Here is a 26,612-nt window from a genome sequence, read left to right on the forward strand (position 1 = left end):
TGATTAAAGAATTATAATTTAAAAGGCAGAAGTAACTGTTCCTTTCATATTACTTCACAGTTCATCTCTCTTCTCTCTGGGGCTGACTTTTGCCCACAAGGCTGATTCTAATTCCTTTTTTTTTTTTTTTTTTTAAGACAGAGTTTCTCTCTTGACACCTAGGCTGGAATGCAATGGTGCAATCTCAGCTGACTGCAACCTCCACCTCCGTGATTCAAGCAATTCTCCTGCCTCAGCCTCCTGAGTAACTGGGATTACAGGTGCCTACCACCACACCTGGCTAATTTTTGTATTTTTAGTAGAGATGGGGTTTCACCAAGTTGGCCAGGCTGGTCTCAAACTCCTGAGCTCAAGTGATCCACCCACCTAGGCTTCCCAAAGTGCTGGAATTATAGGAGTGAGCCACCTTGCCCAGCTGGCAGTTTCTAATTCTTTTCTTGGGGAATAATAGTTGGTGTATCCCTTTGAAAAACTGGTCATGCATCATTGCACTTCTGTCTCCCACCTTTTTACCCTAGAATTTATTCTGAATATTTCAGAAAATTCAGACTACGTCTTCTACAGACGAATGGGGTTTGAAAAATGAAAACCCAGGCACTTGTATAGACATAGGAACATCCAAGATGTACTCACAGAGATAGTGCTGTGGCTGCTATATTTCAGATGCTCTGTTCTGCTGCAGCTATGAGCCTACTGAGGCTGTGAGCCTTACTTGTCATTGGCTTATCCCTGCTCAAATGGGAGGAGAAAGATGTGAGATCCTTAGGGCACCTCAGTGTAGCACTGCTACACAAGATTCTCCATTATGGCACCAGTTAGAGGGAAAGTGTGAAACTCCCTAACTCAAGAGATATTTAAAGATCAGTATCAGTGCTGTATATTTGAGAGGGTGGCCTCTGGGTTCTTTCAGGAATGGTTGGTTGACATGATTGAATCATACAGTTTCACAAGGAGATGGGCCATAAAAGGCTACACAGTACAATCATTGTCAAGCTCCAGAACTACTAAAAAAGTCACTCAGGGATGAGAGTTAAACATTCACATTCCTATATCATATCCTGATAACAATAAGTTTCCCTGGGTGTCTCCAGAGTCTGTCTGGTCATAAACTTCTTAAGTATTTCTTAGTTAGTTCTGAAACTCAAAAAGTATTTGACTAAATGGTGAAACGGTGCAATGTACCTTTAAAAATTTGAAAATGACAACAAATAATTCCTGAATGATTTTATTAATAATAGTCTGCTAAAACATAACCAGATGTTAACTTCTATAGATTAAAAACGTATTCTGTTTTCTCCTGAATGGATGGATTCCTACCTGATTTGATTTTTCCTTGCACAGACGTTCTGTGGCTGTGTCCCTCGTGGGAGGACATGAAAAGATGGCCATTCTAGAGAACAGATTCTGTTGTGGTGAAGGGTACCTTCGCTCCTCTGACTGGATGCAGATATCACAGTCTTTAGGAGGCAAGGAAAGCTCTGCTTTTAGCCTCACTATCCTCTTACCCTTCATATTCTTGACAGAGTGCATCTGAAAAGTAAAATAATTGTTTCCCTCATGACTGCAGCACAGATGAAATGAAAAAGACTGGCCTTTCCCCGACTCCTGAGTAATTAATTTAGTCTAATGTGTCTGTTCTAGCATCCAAGTACTGCAGCAATCGGCGCCAGGCATATATGCAGATAGCTTGACAGAGATCATGTTATTCAGATAATCTAGTTACCCCTTGGTCCACCCAATGTTAACAGTGACTTGAAGCTCTCATTCATTATTTAGGCTAACAATATCTTACATGTTAGAGCAAATTTTAGCATTTAACACACTTTCATAAATACTGTCAGGAAGCTGGATATATGGAAGGAAGTTTGTATGACTTGTTTCATGGTCTGACAACCAGAAAGGGTCAGAGTTGAGACTCAAATGCAAGCCTAGGGACTTCAAATCTAGTTTCCCTCTAAAGGACATGAGGGTGTATGTAATACAATTTTTCCAGTTCCTATAGTTATAGAGGAAATCAAAGCTCTGGTTCCAATAAGAGTGTTATTTGGCTCAAATCCACACCCAGATTTGCTGAGACTCTAAAGTCACTCCTAACTCTTTATGAGGGCTTGGCTCCTTCTGAAAAACACTCCACTGTCTCCTTTATCCAGTTAGAGTTCTAGGGAAACTTATTTGATTAGCACTAAAACCCAGAGTCACAATATAATATATTTCTTTTAGCAAGTCCTTCATTAAACAAATACTTGTGTATTCAGCATGTGCTACAACCTGGGTACTGTGCTGAGAACAGGGAACATAATCAGTGGGGGGAAGGGGAAAACTTACGCGTCTTCTTTGAATTTATAGTAGATTTAGAAGAGGTAGACATATGCACAGGGTATGGGCATAGAGGGATGTTTCTGAATGAGATGGATGTATAGAGATAAACAGCTGGCCGGGTACAGTGGCTCACGCCTGTAATCCTAGTACTTTGGGAGGCCAAGGCAGGTGGATCACAAGGTCAGGAGCTCAAGATCAGCCTGGCCAATATGGTGAAACCCCATATCTATTAAAAATAAAAAAATTAGCCAGGCATGGTAGCAGGTGCCTGTAGTACCAGTTACTCAGGAGGCTGAGGCAGGAAAATTGTTTGAACCTGGGAGACAGAGGTTGCAGTGAGCTGAGATCGTTCCATTGCACTCCAGCCTGGCGACAGAACAAGACTCCATCTCAAAAAACAAAACAACAACAACAAAAAACACTAAGCTAATCAATAAAGGATGAGGAGGAGTTAGGCAGGTAAATGGGGATGAGATGGAGAGAAGTTCCCAGGCAGAAGGGAGCAGCACCATGGGGAGGCTTGGACTGGGAAGCCTTGTGAGATCAGCTGTTGCTTATGTTAGAGTCACTGATGTGATGCTGCCACAAACCTCCACACCTGTGTGCATCCTCTTCCTTTTCCAAACCTATTCGTGGGCCTCTGGCTGCTGCCCTTTCTTGCCCTCACTCTGTTCCCTGATAAGTCTTACCTCTTCAACCTACTTCTGCTCCTTTACTTGCAAGCAAGGGAGACTGTATTAGGTAGAGTAATGACTCCCTCAAAGATGTCCATGCCATAATTCCCAGAAACTGTGAATATGCAAGGACATGCCAAAGAGGTAGTAAGGTTGCTTACAGAATTAAGGAAATTAATCAATTGGCTTCAATACAGAAAAGTACCTGGATTTTCCAGGTGGAACCAATCTAATCACATGAGCTTTGAAAGAATAGGGAAGTAGAAGTGTGGTCCTGATGGTCAAGACACTAGAAGGATTCCATACTCCAGTGTTGGCTCTGAACATGGAGAAAGCAAGCCATGAACCAAAAAAACTGGTGTCCCATAGAAGCCAGGAATGGCCCTCAGGAACATACCAGCAACAAAATATGAACCTTGGTCCTACAATCCACAACCTGAATGAGCAAGAAGCAGATTCTCTCCTCAAGGTTCTAGAAAAGAACACGAACTGCCAACATTGTGATTTTAGTCCAGTGAGACACACACTGGCCTTCTGACCTACAGAACTGCAAGATAATACATGTGTATTGTGTGAGGCTGCTCAAATTATGAGAATTTCTTACAGCAGCAATATAAAACTAATAAAAGGCTTTCTACTGGAAAATGGTAATCTTTTATCAGACCTGGAATGGCCCCAATTTCAAGGTTACAATATAGGTCATGTGAACTACACCCCTAGGGAAGCAGTGTATACCCACGCTCTACATGCTGCCTTGCTGCATGGAAATAACACCATAGCTTTTGCAGACATGTTGAATTCAGTCTTCATCCTTCTATAAAGAATGGCCTCCAGGAATCACAAGATATTTATTTGTGTGGTTCCAATATGTGCTTTATTCTGATCCCCTGTCCTAAAAAGTCTGGTCCTGAGTCTTGAGTAAGCTTTCTTTTAGTTTTCCCTCTGAGAGAAAAACCTGTTTTCTGCCTTGCTGAAGCACTTTCCCCTGGGCTTTGTGAGGGAGTTTGTGTCTCTCCATTTCAATACTGTGATGTTTATCTTCATGACTTGAAACCTAAACATACTCTCCAAAATTCTGTAACAATTTTTTTGAGTTTGGAGATAGAAGTGGGGCCAATAAAGATGATAGTGTGGTCAGCTGGTGGGATTTTAGGGCCTCTTAAAATTTGCTACACATGATGCATGTTGGGCTCCACTGCCATACTGTCATACACCCACAGAGATGGGAAAAGAAAAAGTTTGTAAAATCAAAAGCACATGTATGTCCTTAAAATTTTAAGATGGCATTATAAAGACATCTCTGTCATTTTCTTCCTACAGAAATCAACTCACAATAACAGAAAAATCTAAAAAATAGAAAATACAAAATCCATCTATGATGAAACAAGGGATCATCTTAGCTCTAAACAACAATATATAAGGAAAGGCTGCTAAGGAAAGATCACACTGGGGTCTAGGAAGACATAGAACTCTCTCCATGCCACTGGGCTGCATGCTACTGCAGATCTTAAACTAGCAAAACACCATCATTTTCTAATGGAAATGCATACCGAGGGAAAAAAAACCTCTTTGCCTTTTGGCTTAAAGGGATTAAATAGAACAAGGTGCATATCTTACTGAGATTATCATTGAAGACTGAGTGTCTCTGTAGAGTAATAGGAGAGTTAGATCTAAGAGAGAAAACTGAAAATGTCATGACTGCATGTAGATGACACAAAAGTAGAGAAAAACTTAATTGTGAGCAGTTTAGACATGCTAGTCTGTTGTGAGTGCTCAGAAAAATATGCTAAGAAAAATCATGCTTATACACACAACTCTGTAACATCAGAAGTTCCACGGAGAATGAGACTAAAATCCTGCTCACTTTGCCTTCTCTGGTCCCTTTAGTACATAAATTTCCTTAAAATAACTGAACCAGGACTGACTTAGGTCATTCAAAGTGAATAATAATAAATAAAAATAATTACCACAGGCCTATATACATTACTACTACTGCTGCTAGTGGGGAAAAGAGGAAAGAAATAGAAGTGAGAAGAAATGATAGATGCAAGTATCTCCATTGAGGAAATGACAATCCATAACAATCTGAATTGTAAGTTTTCATGAAATTCAAAAACACAAACCAGAGATCTAAGAGGTTAAGGGAGATACAGAAAAAATACAGGAGGATGACAAACTAGTAGAGTTCTGGATAAAAGTGGTGCAAAACCATCACATAAATGAAGGTTACATTGAGACCAACAGGAGAACAGAATGGATGCCACTTAAATCCTAGTAAATGACACAGAATGTAGGATTGAGAAAAGTGAGGATAGTAAAATATAGTAAGCAAGGATGAAAAGGATTAGAGAAAACATGTTAGATATAGATGGCAGACAAAGAAAATGTGATGTATACATCATTGGGTCCCTCAATAAGCAATCTGATGAATTAAAGACAAAAATATCCAAATATATAATTCAAAAAACTTTCCAGAATGAAATCCAGTTAGGATCCATAGGTTTTTTAAGTGTTCTCTGCCACAGGAAAAACTGGTATAGAATGATCAAGCTGTGACATATCCAAGTATATATTACTAGGTTCAAACACTAGGAAAAGAATCCCTTGATCATTTTTGCAAAAGGAAAAAATCACTGTCCTAATCAGCATGGGCTGCCATGATAAGGCCCCATAGACTAGGTGGCTCCATCAACAGAAAGTCCTTTTGTCACAGCTCTGTAGGCTGGAAGACCATGATCAGGATATCAGCATGGTCAGGTTCTGGTGCAGAGCAGCTTCCTGGCTTGCAGATGGCCACCATCTCATTGTGTCCTAAAATGGCAGAGAGTAAACAAGCTCTGGCCTCTTCCTCTTCTTATAAGGACACTAACCCCATCCTGGGGATTCCACTGTAATAGCCTCTTCTAAACCTTATTATTTCCCAAAGACCCCACCTCCTAATCCCATCACATTAGGGGTTAGAGTTTCAACACACAAATCTGGAGAAACATAGGCATTAAGTCCATAACAGTCATCTATACAGCATAAAAATTGGTTCCAGTCTTATACCTCTTCATAGATACACTCACAGCACTAAAAGACAATGGACTACACTAAAGAAAGGAAAGAAACACCCCATAACTTTATATTTAGCGAAACTGTCACAAGATATAAGAGCCATAACCCTACATCTTTTTAAACATAGAAGAACTCAGGAAATATAATTGTCAAGAAGATTGTTTTTATAGAAAGTACCACAGGGTAGCCTTGGGAAAACCAAGTAATGAGTAAAGAAAGGGACTAGTGGTCAGCTCTGAGTTAATTTAACTCACTAAAGTTAATACTTAAGCACAGCTTAAGTATTAATTAAGCTGTGCTTAAGTATTAATTCCCCTCTGTGGTTGTAGAGGGGAATGTAAATGTTTAAAATAATGATAATGTAGTTCTAGTATAAATAATGCAAATTGGGAGGGGAAGTGAGAGATAAGGTAGAAAGTAGCGATGAAGACTTCTTTTCATAATGGATGAAAAAAGTCACCACCAATAAAATTACACAAAATACTGAGTGGATCACATATTTACAACCTCATCACTGGCAGATGGAGTAACATAATTGAAATATTGAAGCAATTTTATTTTTACACAAATAGAGGGTCACATTTCAGGCTGACCTTCTAAAAAATATTTTATGTTGTAAAGAGCTGGATGAACTTCTGGCCATTAGCCCATTTAAATTATTTCTGGAACAATATAAATGAATAAAAACATTCAAATGTTTACATTTATCTCAAATTTATCACATTTTCTACTTTACCCTTATTAACACTCCAACTTTCCTCCCACCATGGAATTTGGTTAAAGATTATCCTAATTTTGAATTACTTCCAAGGTTATTTTCTTAAAAAATAGTGCTTATTTTCTTTTATAATAATTGTAATTTTGGGCAAATTTTGTCTGGCATTTACTGGTATATATTGGTATACATTGACAAAATTCATAAATGACTGTGTACCAATTTTGGATGGGATACTCAGTTATACATTTTGCTGGAATTTGTGAAATAATTTCACAAGAAGTTTTCCTTGATAAACAACACTGGAAAGGAAATTTGCAAAATTCACTGCATCATATATATATGTATATATACGTATATATATACATACACATACATACATATATATATATACACACATACATACATATACCAGTCTATATTTTCTTGCAAAACTATGATCCTCTTTGGCCTATTCATTAGTGATACTGGGGTAAATTATTAAATAATGCTATGCATTAACATAGCAGCTCTCCCTACTGTGGCTAAAAACTCAATTTAAAATGATCTACCACTAGACAAAGAGGGAAAAATCTAAACATATAATGATGCTACATTGTCTTCTGTGTTAACCTTGATTGCTTCTTGACCTGTGTGTAGGCAATATTATTAACAGTTAGAAATACTCTATTCACGACAGCTACAGGCAATGGTATCCTTGGAATGATCGATTAATAGTCATAGAGTTAGCTAACTAGCTTAAATATTATTTATGTCAGAATCTAAGCTCATTTCTACTTATTCTGAGGCAAACTCTTTGAATATGAAATATGATTTCTCAGGACTCTTACAAGAAAAACATCAGGTATAAGATTCATATATGGAAACACAAGCTGATAAGTTAGGGAAAAATATTTTAAATCGGTTGATACATGGGAGTAGGGTGTGGAGAGGCTATTGATTGGGAAGTGACACAAGAGAACACTCTGAGATAAAAGAACTATTCTGTGTGGTGTTAGGAGGGTACATATTTCTCAAACAGACCATATGAAATTCTTAATCTAAGCATTTTACTCTATGTAAGTCATACATCAATAGTAAATAATTATTTAAAAACTCACTAAAAATTACCCCTGTAAATTCCACTTGATTTAGTTTATCAGTGAGTTTTGAAAATACAAGCAGGGATGGTAGCTTGAATTGCAAACACTATTAGAACACTAGGAGTTCAAATCTGAGACTCCTAAGAATTTGATTACAAGTTATCCAGTATCCATTTCACTCCTGTCAGACATGCATAAAGCTAAGATACTAACATTAACCAAACTTATTGGGCTGTCTGAAGAATAAATTAATTGAATATCTCTAAAACACCTAGCAATAGAAGCAAATCATTCTTTGTATCCTATATAGTTAAACTTGATGTGAAAAGTGAAAAGTCATCACTCTCTTCCACATTTGTTATTCTCATTTATGCTATGCATTACATTTATAGAGGTAAAACTATGTAAAAATATATGTAAAATTGGGAACAGGTCATTGTTATTTTGCATAATTTATTTTTGGTTAGCAGAGAACCTTTATGGTCAATTTATGTAAATGCTATAGTGTTTTTGTCATTATAACCAGGAGACCAATTTGTTGAATTGGACAGCTGGAAACAAGGAAGGGAAAAAGTATTTCACTGAAAAGGCAGAAGACTGGCATCAACTGCAAGCTGTGGAATCAAGACAACTTTGGCTGAGTCCCATTTTATATAGGACAAAAGGAGAGTGCTGTCCTCAAGGGCAATAATGCTTATGAGAACAAAGAAGACTATGGAGAAATTTTAGGCAGTAGAAGAGAGCAGAAAGGCCAAGAGGATCAGGGTTGAAGTAAGCTATACAGCAAATCAGGCATTGCCCAATTACCTAGGAATTACATTCAGGCAAAGCAGAAATACCTGAAGCTAATTGCTTATACAACCAAATATTGAGAAGTAAAGATATTTTCATCTAGAACAATCCTAAAAATCACTCTGGTTTCTAAAAGGCCAAAGGTAGTGGGCAGGTATTCAAAGAAAGGGTTATTTATGAGAGAGGGCCTGACATTTAATCTATTTATGTAAGTGACATCAATACATATTGTCAAGTCTGGATATGACATAATTAATCATTAATACAACCTAGTTGCAGAAGTTCTTTTTAAAAATAGAGTTATGTCTCAGAATAAAGAAAGATCCCTAGCTCCAACACTTATTGCCTCTATTTTCTTGGGCAAATTACTTCAACTCGCTAAGCCTCAGTATGCTACAGTAAAATATAGATAATAATAATACCTACTTCATAGGATGTTTGGGAGGGCTAATGATAAAATGCTTGCAAAAACATTTAGCATTTAGTACTTAGAATAAAGTAAGCACCCAATAGATGTTAAAATCTGACATATATATACACACACATATTTACACATATTTGCATGTGTGTGTATATATATACATGTACACATAATATAAATATTTAGCAAAATAGACAAATTTGACAAATATACATTAAAAACTCTACTTGTTACTTATGGAAGAGACTGGCTATTTACCACATCTATTTCCCTTTCCTTCTGGGTCCACAGCCATCTTATGTGCCTTAAAGTAAGGTATTGCAGTTACGGAGTTCCTGCCACTGGCATGAGTAGCATGAATGTGTGCTGTTTCTAGATCTGGCAGGTGAAAACCTTCCATGAATTCCTCTACCTGTTCTGTTTCCACTCTGCCAGCTCAATGTTGGGAGTCATTTTCCAAAGAATGGCAAGGCTCTGATCATTGGAGACTCAGAAAGGTGGAGGGATGACAGAAGGGTGAGGGATGAGAAATTACCTAATAGGCATAATGTACACTATTCAGATGAAGGTTCCACGAAAAGCCTACACTTTACTGCATGCAATATGTTCATGTAACACAATTGCATCTGTACCCCCGTAATCTCTTGGGAAAAAAAAGAATGGCAGGGCTCCAATCTGACTGCAGGAACTGAGTGCTACCACCACCACCATCTCCACCCTTGGTTTTATTTCCTTGAGTTTTAAGTGCTTGAAAAATATACTTATATTGCATTAAGGCCATTGAAATTTGGAACGTTGCCTATTGTAGTAACTAGAGTTACCTTGACTAATATACTACTAAATCCAAACGGTGTATATATTATGCAACACCGGTTTCATGTTTTTACTGCATGTATGAATAGAATAAGAGTGTGTCATTCAGAATTTTCTTTGGTTCCTCGTAATAGAATACCAGTTGCCAGCAGCTTTAACACCTAGTTATTTATTTTTCTTATAAGAATGTAGGTCCAGAAATAGCAGTTGTTGCTTTATTTCGGCAGTCAATATATCTGGAATTCCCTTGCTTTTCCCTCATTATTACCACATGACTGCTGTGGTTCCTACCATCATGTCTATGTACAAGGCAAAAAGAACGTAGAAAACCTCACTGTATCTGTCCTATTATTAGGAAATTCAAAGCTTACTTAAACTTAGAAGACAACTCAAGTTGCACTGGCAGAATTGTGTCATCTGGTCACCACTAGCCACAGAAAAGATGCAAAGTCAGCATTTGACTGGGCACCTTATTGCCCTAGACATAACTATGGTTCTGTTATCAAAGAAGAATTGAGGAATGGCTATTGGCTAAGTAACTGACAATGTCTGTAACTTATAGTGGTAACAATGAACTCTAACCTGACTGATTTTTAGTACAGGCTATTTGTTTATACAGGTGATATCAAAAAACCCAGAAAAGGTCAGAAGGGACTGTGTTTTTACTAAATTCCAAAAGTTAACAGAAATAATTATAGCTCTGAAAAGGCTATATGTTGTCACATGCTTATAACTTCTGCTTCCACACGGAAAGCCACTTGACATCTGAAAACCCTGCTCTCTGTTCACAGGCTTTCTTTGTTTTTGTTCACCACATGATGAGACAGAGACATAAAAACATTTTATCTGTATTTTAAAATAATTTGAAAAGAAAAGGGAAAGTATATTTGAAATTATTTGGGTTAAATCCTTAAAGTCTCTAATATACGATATATTTAATCCATTTTAATGTTTTCATTTTCTTTTTCTTTTTCAACTTTTCTTTTAGGCACAGTGGGTACATGTGCAGGTTTGTTGCATGGGTAAATTGCAACAAACCTGCACATAGGGTTTGGTGTATGAATTATCCCATCACCCAAGTCGTGAGCTTAGTACCCGATAGGTAGTTTTTCAACCCACATCTTCTCTCTATTCTCCTCTAGAAGTCCCCGGTGTCTATTGTTGCCATATTTATGTCCATGTTTACCCAATATTTAGCTCCCCCTTATAAGTGAGAATATGCAGTATTTGGCTTTCTGTTCCTGTGTTAATTCATTTAGGATAATGGCCTTCAACTGCATCCATGTTGCTGTAAATTACTCAATTTTTGTTGTTGTTATTGTTGTTGTTGTTGTTGGAGATGGAGTCTCACTCTGTCATCCAGGCTGGAGTGCAGTGGTGCAATCTTGGCTCACTGCAACCTCTGCCTCCCAGGTTCAAGTGATTCTCCTGCCTCAGCCTCCTGAGTAGCTGGGACTATAGGCGCACGCCACCATGCCCAGCTAATTTTTTGTATTTTTAGTAGAGACGGGGTTTCACCATATTAGCCAGCATGCTCTCAATCTAACCTCGTGATCCACCCGCCTCGGCCTCCCAAAATGCTGGGATTACAGGTGTGAGCCACTGCACCCAGCTTTAAGTACGTAATTTTATTTCTTTTTATGGCCACATAGTATTTCATAGTGTATGTGTACCACATTTTCTTTAACCACCATTGATGGGCATCTAGGTTGATTTCATGTCTTTGCTATTGTGAATAGTGCTGCAATGAATAGACAAATGCAGGTATCTTTTTGGTAGAATGATTTATTTTCCTCTGGTTATATACCCAGTAATGGGATTGCTGGGTCAAATGATAGTTTTATTTTAAGTTCTATGGGAAATCACACTGCTTTCCACAGTGGCTAAACTAATTTGCACTCCCACCACCAGAGTATGTGTTCCCTTTTTTTCCACAACCTCACCAACATCTGTTATTTTTTGACCTTTTTTTTAATAATAGCCATTCTGACTGATGCGAGATGGTATCTCATTGTTGTTTTGATTTGTATTTCTCTAATGATTAGTGATGTAAAGCATTTTCTCATGTATTTGTTGGTGGCATGTATGTCTTCTTTTGAGAAGAGTCTGTTCATGTCTTTTGCCCATTTTTGGATGGAGTTGTTTGTTGTTTGCTTGTTGAATTGTTTAAGTGCCTTAGAGATTCCGGATATTAGACCTTTGTCAGATGCATTGTTTGCAAATATTTTCTCCCATTCTGTAAGTGTGTTTACGCTATTGATAATTTCTTTTGCTGTGTAGAAGCTCTTTAGTTTAATTAGGTCATGCTCATGGATAGAAAGAATCAATATTGTTAAAATGGCCATAATGCCCAAAGCAATTTACAGACTCAGTGCTATTCTTATCAAACTACCAATGTCATTTTTCACAGAATTAGAAAACAATATTATAAAATTCATATGGAATCAAAAAAGAGTCTGAATAGCCAAAGCAATCCTAAGCAAAAAGAACAAAGCCAGAAGCATCACACTACTGACTTCAGCCTACACTAAAAGGCTACAGTAACCAAAACAGCATGATACTGATACAAAAACAAATACACAGATCAATGGAACAGAATAGGGAATCCAGAAACAAAGCCACACACCTACAACCATCTGATCTTTGACAAAGTCGACAATAAGAAGCAATGGGGAGGGGACTGCCTATTCAGTGAATGGTGCTGGTATAACTGGCTAGCCATATGCAGAAGCTTGAAACTGGACCCCTTTCTTCCACCATATTAAAAAAGTAACTCAAGATGGATTAAAGATGTAAGACCTAAAACTATAAAAGTTTCATAGAAGAAAACCTAGAAACACCATTTTGGACATCAGCCTTGGCAGAGAATTTATGACAAAGTCACCAAAAGCAATTGTAATACAAACAAAAATGGACAAACAGGGCCTAATTTTAATTTTTAATTAAATTAAAACAGGTAATAGTCTTGTTTAGTTTGAGTGTTAAAGTACAATGAAGAACATATCGACTTGTTTTCTCATCTTATTGGGAGTTCCTAAATAAGCAACTCTGCTATATGACTCATTAATAAAACATATACTTTTGCCCTGTGAAAAACACCTTGAACATATACTTTTGCCCTGTGAAAAACACCTTGAAGATGCTTTTATAAATTTATGACAGATTTCACTTGCTGTCATGACTCATGGATGGTAATAATTATAATTTATTTGAAGGTCATTGTTTTCTTTTCTTAGTATGGGGGTAGTTTTAAATGAGACATTCAGTCTAAGCTGAAAATTTTAATGTACTATATAAATATATATCTGGAGTATTTATATTTTCTATTTATTTTCCTTGTAAGTATTTTCTTCAATTTAAAAATTATTATGTGTAAGTATATTTGCATAATATATTTTCTGTGATTACTTGTTCATTTATAGTAAATTATAATTATTTTAATGAATTTTTATATAAACATATTTGTTACTTAGGGAAATTTATCCAAAGCCTTGAATTTTTTGTTTGTAAATATTCCAAACAAACATTAATTACTGCCAACTTTTACAGCTGGTCAATATTTTTTTAGCAAGAGCAGAAATTTATACAATTGTCCTGAATGGACCTTAATAGATATCAAGTAGTCTGCATGATATACAGACATTGCATTTCAACTTTATAACTCAAGATTATGTTTTCCTTATTATATTGTACTTGCTAAAGGGGAAAATACTAACATTACTGTCAGCATGGCACACATAATTTTCACCTAAATTAGTTGATTCTGCAATGCTACCATATCTGCTGCCTGTAAAAGCACAGGAAGCATAATTCCGTTTCATTTTTTATTAAATGATTGTTGCAAATAAGTTATAAATTCTTCCATCTTAAAAACAAATAAAGCCAGGCTTGACCCCATATCCCCTTCATCTATGATTCCCTCTCCAATTTTCTTTGTTCCTTGTTAGCAAAGCTTATCGAAAAGTAGCCTATACTTCGATTCTGATTGCCTCTCTCGCTTCTTTTTCTTGAAAACACTAACCAGGTCTTCATCCCCATCACTCTGTTGAAATCTTAATTTCTTAGGTCACCACTGACTTCCATATTACCAAATAAGTCAATCATCAGTCTTCTGATTACTTGGTCATTCTCTTTCTTGAAGCACTTTATTTCACTGCTTTCCAGGGAATGCACCTCTCCTGGATTTTCTCTAACCACACTGGCTTTTCTTTCTCAGTTTCAGGTGTTGAGTCCCTTCATCTTTCTGACCTCTAAATGTTGGGTTACCCTAGGGTTCAGTCTGGGACCCCTTTTCTTTTTTCTTTCTCTTTCTTCTTTTTTTTTTTTTTTTTTTTTTTAGGCAGAGTCTCACTGCGAGACCCAGGCTGGAGTGCAGTGGTGCGATCTCAGCTCACTGCAACCTCTGCCTCCCAGGTTCAAGTGATTCTCCTGCCCCAGCCACCTGAGTAGCTGGGACTACAGCCAGCACGCCCAGCTGATTTTTTTATATTTTTAGTAGAGAAGGGGTTTCACCATACTGGCCAGGCTGTTGTAGAACTCCTGACTTCAAGTGATCCATCTGCCTCAGCCTCCCAAAATGCTGAGATTACAGGCATGAGGCACCATGCCCAGCATTTTTTTTTTTCTTTTTTGACACAAGGTCTCTCTGTTGCCCAGGCTGGAATGCAGTGACGCAATCACTGCTCACTGCAGCCTCAACCTCCTCTGGCTCAAGTGATTCTCCCACCTCAGCCTCCCGAGTAGCTGGGACTACAGGTGTGCACCACCACACCCAGCTAATTTTTTGTGTTTTTTCATAGAGACAGGGTCTCCCGAGGTTGCCCAGGCTGGTCTATAACTCCTGAACTCAAGCAATCCACCTGCCTTGACCTCCCAAGGGTTGGGATTACAGGCGTGAGCCACCCCACCTGGCCAGGGACCCCCTTTTCTTCTTAATCTATACCTACTATCTAGATGATCCCATCTAATCCCATCTGTATGCTGATGACTCCCAAATTTACATTTCTGGAGTTTTGTCCCTTGATTTGAATATCCAAACTAGCTACATGATACCTTCTTTTGAAATTAACTTTTCCAGAATTCTTTGTTTTCCTTTCCAGTCTTGATTTCCCAGTGTTCTCCATTTCAATAAATGGTACCAGCATTCATTCTGTTGCTCAGTGCCATCCCTGATTCTATTTTTTTCCACAGCCTCATCCAACACATCTTGTAGTTTCTCCCTCAAAACACAACTGAAATTTGATGACTTGGCATCCTGTGCAACTACTCTCATCTTTTTTCTGAACAACTGCAACAGCTCTTAAACTCTTCACCCTTGTTCCCTAAAGTCTATTGTCTACTTAGGAAAATATCTATGTTATACGATCTTGTGCAGTCACTGCTATTCACTCTCCAATTTTACACGTGAGACTTAAAATGAAATCCAAGTCTGTGCCATGCCTTATGAGGTCCCACAGGTCAAATTCACATGGGTATTCTCTAGGTATTCACATGGTTTGCTCATTCACTCTTTTTAGGTTTATCTCAGTGTTCTTTAGACAAACTTCTGATAATCCTATGTAACAGCTTCTATCACTCTATCCTCATACCCTGCTTAGAGGTTTTTGTACTTTTAATCAGTGAACATTACATTACATATATATTTGTTTATCTGGTCAGTGTTTCTCTTCCCTATGAAAATAAATTACATGAGCACAGGATCTTTGTTTTTTCCATTTATGTATACTCAGTACTGAGACTAGCACTTGACATATCCAATCTATTTACTGGGCTTCCATATAATAGATAATCATTACTCTGACCAAAATCATTCCTATATCTCACAAAAAACTACATATTTTTGCTGTCCTTGGAATTTTTTTTTTTTTTTTGCAAGACAGAGTGTTGCTCTGTCACCCAGACTGGAGTGCAGTGACACAATCTCCGCTCACTGCAGCCTCTGCCTCCTGGGTTCAAGCAATTCTCCTGCCTCAGCCTCCCAAGTAGCTGGGATTACAGGCGTGTGCCACCACACCCAGCTAATTTTTGTATTTTAGTTGACCAGGCTGGTCTTGAACTCCTGACCTCAGGTAATCCACCTGCCTCGGCCTCCCAAAGTGCTAGGATTACAGGCACGAGCCACTGCACCTGGACTGTCTTTGGAATATTTCTTAAACTTGCCCGCTACCCAGGGAGATTAAACATTTTCTCTTCTTTTAACAAAAGAAGATATCATTGAAAATGTTGCCAACCACCTTTATAACTAGCATGGAGAAGATAATGACCTGGACAGATCTTCTTTGTTCTGGAAAGAGTCACAGCTTTGGTTATGTACTCTGAGACATGAGTTACCTGATTATCTGGGAATGGTAGAGCTAGTTCCCAATATTTGTCATAAGGTATCAGAAAAAAAATTATTATTGATTACCCTGAATGTTTTAAGAATGCCTATATCAGGCTTGGTTAACACAATTGCCTTTTCTTTATATAAAAGTAAAATTTAAAATTATTAGAAAATAATAAACCTGTATCAAATGTCACAATAAGGTGTTTGAAAATGTATAATGGGTGATATGATTTGGCTCTGTTTCCCCACCCAAATCTCATCTCAAATTCTAATCCCCACATGTTGAGGGAGAGACCTGGTGGGAGCTGATTGAATCAAGGGGGTGGTTCCCCCCTGCTGTTCTCATGATAATGAAGGCGTTCCCATGATATCTGATGGTTTTAAAAGTGGAAGTTTCCCCTGCATGCTCTCTCTCTCTCCTGCTGCCTGTGAAGAAGATGCTTGCTTCTCCTTCACCTACTGTCATGATTGTAAGTTTCCTGAGACCATCCCAGTCATGTGGAACTGCGAGTGAATTAAACCTCTGTTGTTTATAAATTACGCAGTCTCAGAAGACAAGAGTTGAGGTTTGGGAGCCTCTGCCTAGATTTCAGAGAATGTATGGAAACACCTGGATGTCCAGGCAGAAGTCTGCTGCAGGTGTGCAACCCTCACGGAGAACCTCTGCTAGGGCAGTGCAGAGGGGATATGTGGGGTTGGCACCCCTAAAGAGTTCCTACTGGGACTCTGCCTAGTGGAGCTGTGAGAAAAGAGGATCACCATTCTCCAGACCCCAGAATGGTAGGTCCCCTGACAGCTTGCACCAGGTGCCTGGAGAAACCACAGACACTCAATGCCAGCTCATGAAAGCAGCTGCAGCTGTATCCTCAAGATCCACAAGGGCAGAGCTGCCCAAGTCTGTGAAAGCCCACACCTTCCATCAGAGTACCTTGGATGTGAGACATGGAGTTAAAGCAGATCATTTCAGAGCTTTAAGATTTAATGATTGCCCTTCTGGGTTTTGGACTTGCATGGGGCATGTGGCCTCTTTGTTTTGGCCAACTTCTCCTATTTGGAATAGGAACATTTACCCAGTGCCTGTATGCCATTGTATCTTGGAAGTAACTAACTTGCTTTTGATTTTACAGGCTCATAGGTGGGAGGGACTGTTTGTTGGGAAGGCATGATTGGTTTTGAAATGTGAAAAGGACATGAGATTTGGGAAGGGCCAGAGGCAGAAATGATATGGTTTGGCTCTGTGTCCCCACCCAAATTTCATCTCAAGTTGTAATCTCGTGTTGAGGGAGGGTCCTGGTGGGAAGTGATTGGATCATGGGGGCAGTTTCCCCCATGCTGTTATTATAACAGTGAAAGAGTTCTCACGAGATGTTTGTTTGATATATCTGGCATTTCCCCTGCTCTCTCTTTCTCTACTCCACTATGTAAGATGTGCCTTGCTTGCCCTTCACCTTCCACCATGATTGTAAGTTTCCTGAGGCCTCCCCAGCCATGTGGAACTGTGAGTCAATTAAACCTCTTTTGTTTATAAATTACCCAGTCACAGGTACTATCTTTATGGCAGTGTGAAAATGGACTAACTGGTTGTGTGACTTTTTAATATCAGGTTTTATAGTTGAGATGTCCACATGCAATCCTGATCAAGACATATAAAGATTATCTCATCAAACCCTTAGAGACCAAACATTTTGTTAGCATAAATAGATAATACAATTTTTGAAAACATATACTGCATCATCAAATCCTTACCATTGGATCATATTTCAGTAAGCAGCATTCTTTTCTTTCATTAACAATTAAAATACTAAGCTTTCATGTGACAAAGCAAACCAAATCATGTTGAACATTTTGTGAAATATAGTGTATCAAGATAATCATGGAGTTCTGGTTTGATGAATGGCACTTCCATGGTTGGAATGGATAGTGCAGTCACCTGCAGCTAGTTTGGATGCCACTAAAAGCTCACACAAACTATGAAAGGCAGTATATACTTGAAGATAGAGAACTGTACCCTCCAGGAGACTCCATGTAGCCTCCAGGCACCACCCAGCTTTTATTAGTCTGGCCATTAGGCTGGCCACCATAGTGATGCACAACAGATGAATAACGTACTCAGACACTGATTATTCAGTGAAAGAGCAGCTAGTGTGCCGGGCCATGCACAGAAAGAGTTGTGGCAGCCCCACACCTTGACTAGCTGGCCCTGTGGGCATTTATTCAGCACAGATTAATGACAAAGGCTTTGAGTCAACACACCCGTGGATAATAAAACTAGTCAGTCTCCCCCGAGAGAGCCATCCTGCCTGTGAATGATCAAAGGTTAGTCTTAGGACCACATGAGTAAACAAGCTATTTAGATAAACTCCCTTATATTCCTTTGTGTCTGTGACCTAAGCTCTTTGGCTCCTGAAAAAAGAATCTGGCTGCCTTCAGCCAAATCTTTGACTGAAGCTATGCAAACCCCCTGGCCTTCCAAGAAGGTCTGTGTCTATTTCCTGTAATTTTTCCAACCACACTGACTGATCCCCTACAGTGAAGTTTTTTGGGCATCTGAGAAATGAACCCCTCCAGCAGCCCACAGGCTCCTATCCATGGGAAGCAGCCTACTCCACAGCCGGCTACTGAAATGGATTCCATATGATTGAGGAACTTCATGGCCGAGGTAGAGCAATGACTGCCCATGTCCCTCACTTTGTAGTAACCTGCAAGTACAAAATGGAACACCAGTTAGCCTGAGTCTCCATATGGCACCCTCCTAGAAGCCTATATGAAGCAGTTTGAGCCAGAGGGGAAAAACTCAACTGGGGCTCTGTCCCGAGCTTCTGTAACTCCCTGACAGGAACCCCCCCACAGCATTTGTAGTATATCAGTGCACTTTAGTTCATGTATGTGCTTCAGCACACCAGTTGGAAATTTCTGGGGAAGAAAACATAACCAGGAAGGCTTGCGGATCTGTTTCATTTGGACCTTGCAGTGTTCACTTTAAGAGTTTTGTTTGTTTAGTTGACATGGACACTGATATTTTAAAATACAAATTCTGTCAAGGCAACTATTGGCTGTTATTGAGGAAGAGGTAGGCTCTGTATCCCCAGTTCATCATCACCTTTGCCCCTCCATTTTGCCTCTTCAATACTGAGGTCATTTGTCCTTACACATTTATCAACACACTTACAATTATTTTTCTGGTGGTAGAATCAGAAAAAAGTCAAATATTTCTTTTAATTGTGTCTGTTAAAATGAAAAATCTGGTGTTAGAAACAAATTCATGTTTTAAGAAAAATAGCTCAGGGTGTGGGAAGGGCCCCTAAAGTAAAAATTAGAAAAAAGTAGCCACAAGCAACCATGCAATCCGTTCACCAGGATTGAAGCATCACTGTAGACCTTGACTTCAGCATCCACGCTTGGGCATATCTGAATTACAGCTCAATTCAAAAGATAGTTCTATCTGGGATTCATTTTTTAGACTGCATGAACCGGTAAACCCTGGGCTTGTTTCTTTTTTTTTTTAATTTAATATTGCCACAGGAAGGACACCAAGACAGAAAAAAAAATAGTGCTCTGGATAAGGCTTAATCTACTTAATTGTAAATATTAGAATATAGGTGAGCTTATTTTCTTTCCCAACTTAATGCAATGATACACACATATGCGGTTTTTCATTTAGAGGATTATTTTGTTGAAACTGAAAAATTAATGTAATATTTAAGTAAAATTTCTATCTGTAAGTTATAATACTCATAATTTAATTCCATTTTAATACTCATAAAATTTCTAAAATTTTAACTGTAAAGTCCTGTTCACATGTATAATATACAAGCATTACAAACATTCATGCACTATTTTTTTTTTTGAGACGGAGTTTCGCTCTTGTTGCCCAGGCTGGAGTGCAATGGCACGATCTTGGCTCACCACAACCTCCACCTCCCAGGCTCAAGCGATTCTCCTTGCCTCCGCCTCCCTAATAGCTGGGATTACACGCATGTGCCACCACACCCGGCTAATTTTGTATTTTTAGTAGAGACGGAGTTTCTCCATGTTGGTCAGGCTGGTCTCCAACTCCCGACCTTAGGTGAACGCCTGCCTAGGCCTCCCAAAATGCTGGAATTACAGGTGTAAGCCACCACACCTGGCCATATTGATGCACTATTTTTATATTTTACTTTTAACTTACTATTCTATCAGCCAAAGATTATCCAGAACCAGCTGATAAACTAGAAATGTCAAAATGCGGAAAATATAGTTCCTGTCCTCATAAAGCTCTCATTTAAGTTGGAAAATAGACGCATACACTTTAAAAGGTGTGGCCTTCAATAACAGTTATTTAGGGTAGGGAAATAGGGTAGAGAAGAGTAAGTTACACTGTGTGTGGGATGGGTGGGAATCACAGTAGACTTTCCTCAAAGGGGATCCATGAACACCATGGAGTTATTTTTAAAGGTTATATGGCCATGCATACAGAAATATAACTGAACTCAATTAACCTCTAGATGGGGATTCATTTCATCATATCTACTTCAAGTGAATGGATTCCATTATTGTGTATGGTTACTACAAGTCTCCCAGAAATCATAATATGAGTTGGTTTTAAAAGCATAACAAGAACCCTAAAGCTTATGTCAAAAATAAAGCAGGTTCAAGAACAAAATCTGAAATGAAGAGTTACTAGGTGATTTACCTGAACGGTTGCTTTCTTACTCAGTATTCAATCCAGGTTTAAGTCCTTCAGCATCTGACATTCTCCTGGCAACTGTAATTCAATCAATGATGACTCATCTGAGATGAGCAAGTTGGTCCAGTCAGACCAAACAAAAGACACTCTATAATCAGGGGAGAAGTCTTCTCTATATCTTTCTTATATGAGCAAGTAAGTAAGCATTATTATTATTGCTTTGAGGTTTTGAAACTGTGGCCAAATATATGTAAAATTTACCATCTTAACCATTTTTAAGTGTAGGGTTCAGTAGTGCTACATACATTCTCACTGATGTGCAAGTGCTCTCCAGAACTCTCTTAATCCTGCAAAAACTGAAATTCTATACCCATTAAACAACTCACCTTCTATGTCTTATAGTTATGGAAATATAAAAAGGCATCTAGTTTTATTTATAACATTTCCTTTATTTATCAACAGCAATGATATGACATTACAAAGTGACCCATGACATCTTTTTTAATCTTGCACATGCACTACAGCAAGGTTAATCCTGTATGTGAAAACTTCTGAGTGACTATCTCAAAGTGTACATGTCATATAACCTGCTGAGTTTTCTGATATTGTAACACTAGATACAAGATGTCTGAATAACTCCTTACATTTATAAATTCTTATTTAATTTTATAGCTTTAATGCGGTCCATCATTTCTAATAATGATATTGGCTACAAGAATAATGATCATATTTATCATATAATTTACCATCTGTAAAGCAACAAATTGCCCATTAACAATTAAATTGTAGTTACAGCATCTAAAATTATTAGAAAATTATATTAGCATGGAAATATGTTCATGATATATCACTGAGTGAAAAAAATCTGGCTACCAAATATGTAGTCTGATCTCTTTCTTATTTCAAATAATAAAAAATATGTGTATGTTTGAAAATATGCACATATGCACATTAGTATTTGTATTTTATATATATTATGTACATTATATATATATGCATACATATTTGTATATACACACAGATAGCACAGGAAAGAGAGTGGGAGACAGAAAGAAGAGGGAGGAACTATCCCTTTTTTCTCAGCTTAATTTCTGCTACAGGAGAAAGTACACTAGAAACTAATTAACGGGAAGAGTACAAAATAATATGTTAGTTATAATTATCTTTGGGAGATGAGAACTGGGAACATGGGCGACTTTCGCTTATTTGCATTTTCTAATTATTTAATAATTATATAATTATATTATCTCTCTCTGTAATTTGTGTAGTAAAACATCAGTTTTATATCCAAATTTTTAGTCATTTATAATAAAAGGTATATTAGCATAATATGATTATTTCATCCTTAGCCCACAAATAAAACTCACACCACATTTCCTAACACTTTGGGCATTTTGGAACACAGTCAATAGTGTCACCCAATAAAATAAATCTTGAATGGTTGATTTTAATACATTAAACATTACATGAAAATATGCTATCAAAAAGCAGACATTAATATCTTCTTAATAATTTTTTAAACATCCTAAATTCAATACCAAGAATTTTGCCTACCCAAGTTAACATTATACAATTACATGTAATATACATATTCAAAATGGCATAATCACATGAAATTTTAAAGTAAAAATAACTCAGAGAAACTTCCAGTTTAACATTTACACAGCATTTTATTATCCTATTAGCCAGTGTAAATGCAAACTAGGAAAGTTGATATCTTTCTTTTATGTAAAAGGAAGCATATGGGTTTAAATACCTTTTTATATAGCACTATCGAAATCGGAGTCAAGATTAAATTAGGGAAATCTAAGTTTCTTTTACTAGTTTATTCTTGGGAATGATTATAACTAACATGTAATTTCCCCTACTTTGTGAAATTCCTTTTCTTTATTGTATCTTAGTCCATGACACAGGATTTAAGAAACTTCATTATTTCCCCTCACTTTAAAGTGTAGGTACCCAAATAGCTTTGATCTGGTGGACAGTTATGAAGGCGGCAGTGGAGGAGTAAGGAGATAAATAAGAGGACATGAACCAACTAAATGAATAATAACCACAGTTCAAAAGTTAGTGTGAAAGTTTTATCAATATCGAAATTGTGGAATGGTGAGCAGAATACAACTGGGACACCTGATACCGAGATCTAACTCTAGATGTACCATAGTTAGTTGTATGAGATTGGACAAGTCAAAGTACTTGACAATCAGTTTCTTCAACTTAGAAATAAAACAGTTTAGGCCAGGTTTATTAAAGTATTAAAACCCCTTTCAGAGGCATAGTTCTATAACTCTAAGGAACATAAGACTGTGGACAACTTTAAACAATAAATGGACTAACATTTTTGAAGTATGAAGCAAATACAAACCACTGGAATATTTTTATCCCATAAATAGTTACTTTCTTTCATTAAGAAAACTTTAACCTCTTGATCTAAAATGCCATATTGCATCTTTTAAGTTACATAGCATTACCACTTTCTTCATTATTATGAAACTTAAATTCTGTATACTACTTTATTATTTAGTATTAATATTTAAATTTATCCACAAATGTGCTTTCTAAGGAAACTTGTTTTAAGTAATGTTTTAAAATATTCATAAAATGTTTTCTTTACTTTGAGATCTCTGCATTCTTTAAGTGATCAACGCAATTTATAAAACTGGAACTTTTATAGGAAAGTCTATATACTTTTAATGTCCTTAATTTGAATTAAACATTCCCTTATAATACAAATTAATGTAAACCTAATGAGTAAATATCTATATTGACATGACATACTTCCTAAGGAAATATAGGAAAATCATACCTTTTAAATAGGTAAATGTATATTCAAGAGAATATTACCAAGCTTGATTCTCTCCCTTGGATCTTAGGAAGTAAACAACAGTACTGTATTTTCACCCACCTCCCCAAACTCAGCTTTATTTGTGCTAGAAGAGGTGATTTTATTCAACTAGTTAATTTCAGTGCAGGTTGCTGTAAACAGGAAATAATATGTTATTTATCATAGTAAGACAAAAAAAATTTGAAGTGAATGACTTGTTGGGTCTATGCAAACACCTCATCCTACCTCAGAAGCAATCCTAAGAAATTAATACTTACTTAGCTTTCTTTTTAGGAAGGCCCTAATACAAGGCATCTTTCTATATTTTATTTTTGAGTGTTACAGCCTGGACTGGCCAGCAAGACAGAAATTTCTTCTTGCTAAAAATGTGTAATGTCAAATAACCATTATCAACCCTATCTATGTTAATGTTCTCACACTCATGAAATGGGGAAATGTAGGGCTCATGGTAATAAATCAATAATGACAACAATGAACATTTAAGTCCTTATTATGTGTCAAATACTTTACATTAATTAACTCAGTTCTCACAACAACCTAAGAGGTAATAACGGTTAGCCACTAAATATGATAATGTAGAAGAAAATAATTGGAAAGTAAATAAATAATGTGAAATCTATAAGATACACATTCACGATCTCACATCCCCAAAAGTAGCTGTACCTTTTTCAATTTTTTTCCTTTTACTTCCCTGGAATTTGTAAATATCTTTTTAGCTCTAAACAGCTAATACAATAAACACTTAATCTATTTTGGCAGGCACTCTTTTTGGTACTATGGGGGACACAGGAATGAGTAAGAGAGGTCCTAAATTCCACACTGATACTACATATTGCTGATAATCAGATCAATTTCATAAAGTATTACAGTTCTGGCCATATAGAAAGGGTTCTAGTTTTATCTATGAAATTTCTCTTAATTGTCTATAGCACTGATACAATCTTACAAAGCTGCCTATGACATCTTATCTTGCACATGCACTGCAGCAAGAAGGCTGACGCTCAGTATGTGAAATGTCTGGAGTGACCATCTCAAAGCCTTTGTCACATAACTTGCTGAGTTTTCTGATATTCTGATAGTAGTTATAAGATGCCTGAGTAACTCATGAAATCTTACGGATTTTTATCTCACTTTATAGATTTAATGACCTCCACCACGTCTAAGAACAAGCAGCTATTTCTGTAGAGAAAGATCACCTTTGGATAACAATACATGATTTTAGGCTCTAAAAGTTAAAACGTGTTTGTAACGTTGATATTATGCAGAGGTCTTGACAGAACTTAGCAGTCTCTGAGGCTACAGAGAAGTGTGAAAAAGAGCATAGAGATTTCAGAAGGAGGCAGATTCAGTCAGACATACTGAATCCTGTTTGATCTCAATTCAGGCACACTCCAGATGGATGGTAAGTTACTTGGTTTATCTGAGCGTCAGTATTTTTATATGTAAGATGAAGCCAGTAACACCTACCCTGAAAAGTTGTTGTAAAGATGTTAAATACATTTGTAAAGATCCAGTAGAGATTATATATTAGATGCTCAATAAATAGGAACTGTGTATTGTCATCCGTCATCTCCGCATTGCACTATTGACTAATGCATTTCAACTCCATGAGCATACACTTGGTCTGTCTTAAACCAGATGACCAGGTCAAGTATGAGACCAGTTACTACAAGGACATGCAGAGATCAAATAAATTAATAAATAAAGGCTTTGTGGACATTGTCAACATATTTACCTTCCCATACAGCTGTCTGCTGAATATAAGCTATAAAACTGGACTAGCTAAGATGACAATAATTGCCTAAATCACCTTTATGGCTTTAGTCTGGAAAATAATTATAGTGATAATGACCTCGAACTCCTGTGGAATTTCCATAACTAATACATAAGTATATCACTACTGTGACATTGATGTCTTTTGGTATCAGTGAAATAATAAAGTGAGATAGAATTCAGAAAGAAAAATTTCAGAGGTGGACGCATTATAAAGTGCCTATGATTGTCACATAAGCCTGGAACAGATAAAGTACACTCATATTAAAACATAAGGCAAAATTCTTAAATAAAAAGCCTTGATGATTAGAGTTCTACTGAACTACTGCCTCAACTGATGAAAATTCTAACTGGCACAGTACAAATGCAACTGCTTTGAGCTAAACATCAGTTTCAGAAGGAATAATATATGCGCTCTTCCCAGCGACCATTCATTTAAAAACCTGAATCTAGATTCACAATCATCCACAAAAGGAATAATTTCTATCATTATGGCACCTAGATGATTTCCTTTTTATTACTGGAATTAAATATACTTAAATAACATACAGAGCTTAATGAAAAAGATCATGAATCACTCCAGTATAAGAATTATCAGGACATGATAAAATCTTATGTATCTTAATGGTAAAAACAATCTGATTATTAGATCTTCATTTGAGGCAGTTTATCTACAGTTCAAAAAAATGGTTTCACTGATTACACTCCAAAGTATCTCTTTCATTGTCAGCAGGAGTGTCTGGCATTTAATTAAAATATATTCCTCTAACTATAAATAATTGAATGGTTTTAAATCTATGGCTAATATTGGCAAACCGATAAATAACTAAATAATGTAAGAACTAGAATTATCAAAACACTTTTGCGAACACAGTTCTGCTTGGAGGGCTCCACGGAGGAAGTGCCTCACTTTCAAGAAAGGAATGACGTTTCTTCTGTTTTCGTTCAATTCTTTCTTGTCTTTCCTTATTTTCCTAAAGAGAAGATAGAACACTATAAATTTATGTACATATATGATTATTATTTTCAAATCAGGATGCTTGCTGAAGGACAAAATAATCCATTATAGGATATTTATATATCACTTCCTAGTTTAACAGATCATAGAGAAATAACAGGTAGGACCAGGC

At 37.0% G+C, this 26,612-nt stretch overlaps 1 protein-coding gene and 1 long non-coding RNA gene across 6 annotated transcripts in view; one reads left to right on the forward strand and one right to left on the reverse strand.

Moving 5' to 3' along the window:
- LOC129035251 (uncharacterized) overlaps window positions 1-26,612 on the forward strand; it is a 53,098-nt gene that overhangs the window by 16,554 nt on the left and 9,932 nt on the right. The window lies entirely within an intron of this gene.
- Window positions 24,013-26,612, reverse strand: part of MAP9 (microtubule associated protein 9) — a 32,689-nt gene continuing 30,089 nt past the window's right edge. For all 5 annotated transcript variants that reach the window (XM_063664228.1, XM_054485505.2, XM_054485506.2 and 2 more), the window contains exon 14: window positions 24,013-26,456. In XM_063664228.1, the coding sequence (XP_063520298.1) occupies window positions 26,334-26,456 (123 nt within the window). In that variant the 3' untranslated portion in view covers window positions 24,013-26,333. The remainder of the gene's footprint in view (window positions 26,457-26,612) is intronic.

The sequence above is a fragment of the Pongo pygmaeus genome, chromosome 3 (genome assembly GCF_028885625.2).
Source record: "Pongo pygmaeus isolate AG05252 chromosome 3, NHGRI_mPonPyg2-v2.0_pri, whole genome shotgun sequence".
In the NCBI taxonomy this organism is placed as follows: domain Eukaryota; kingdom Metazoa; phylum Chordata; class Mammalia; order Primates; family Hominidae; genus Pongo; species Pongo pygmaeus.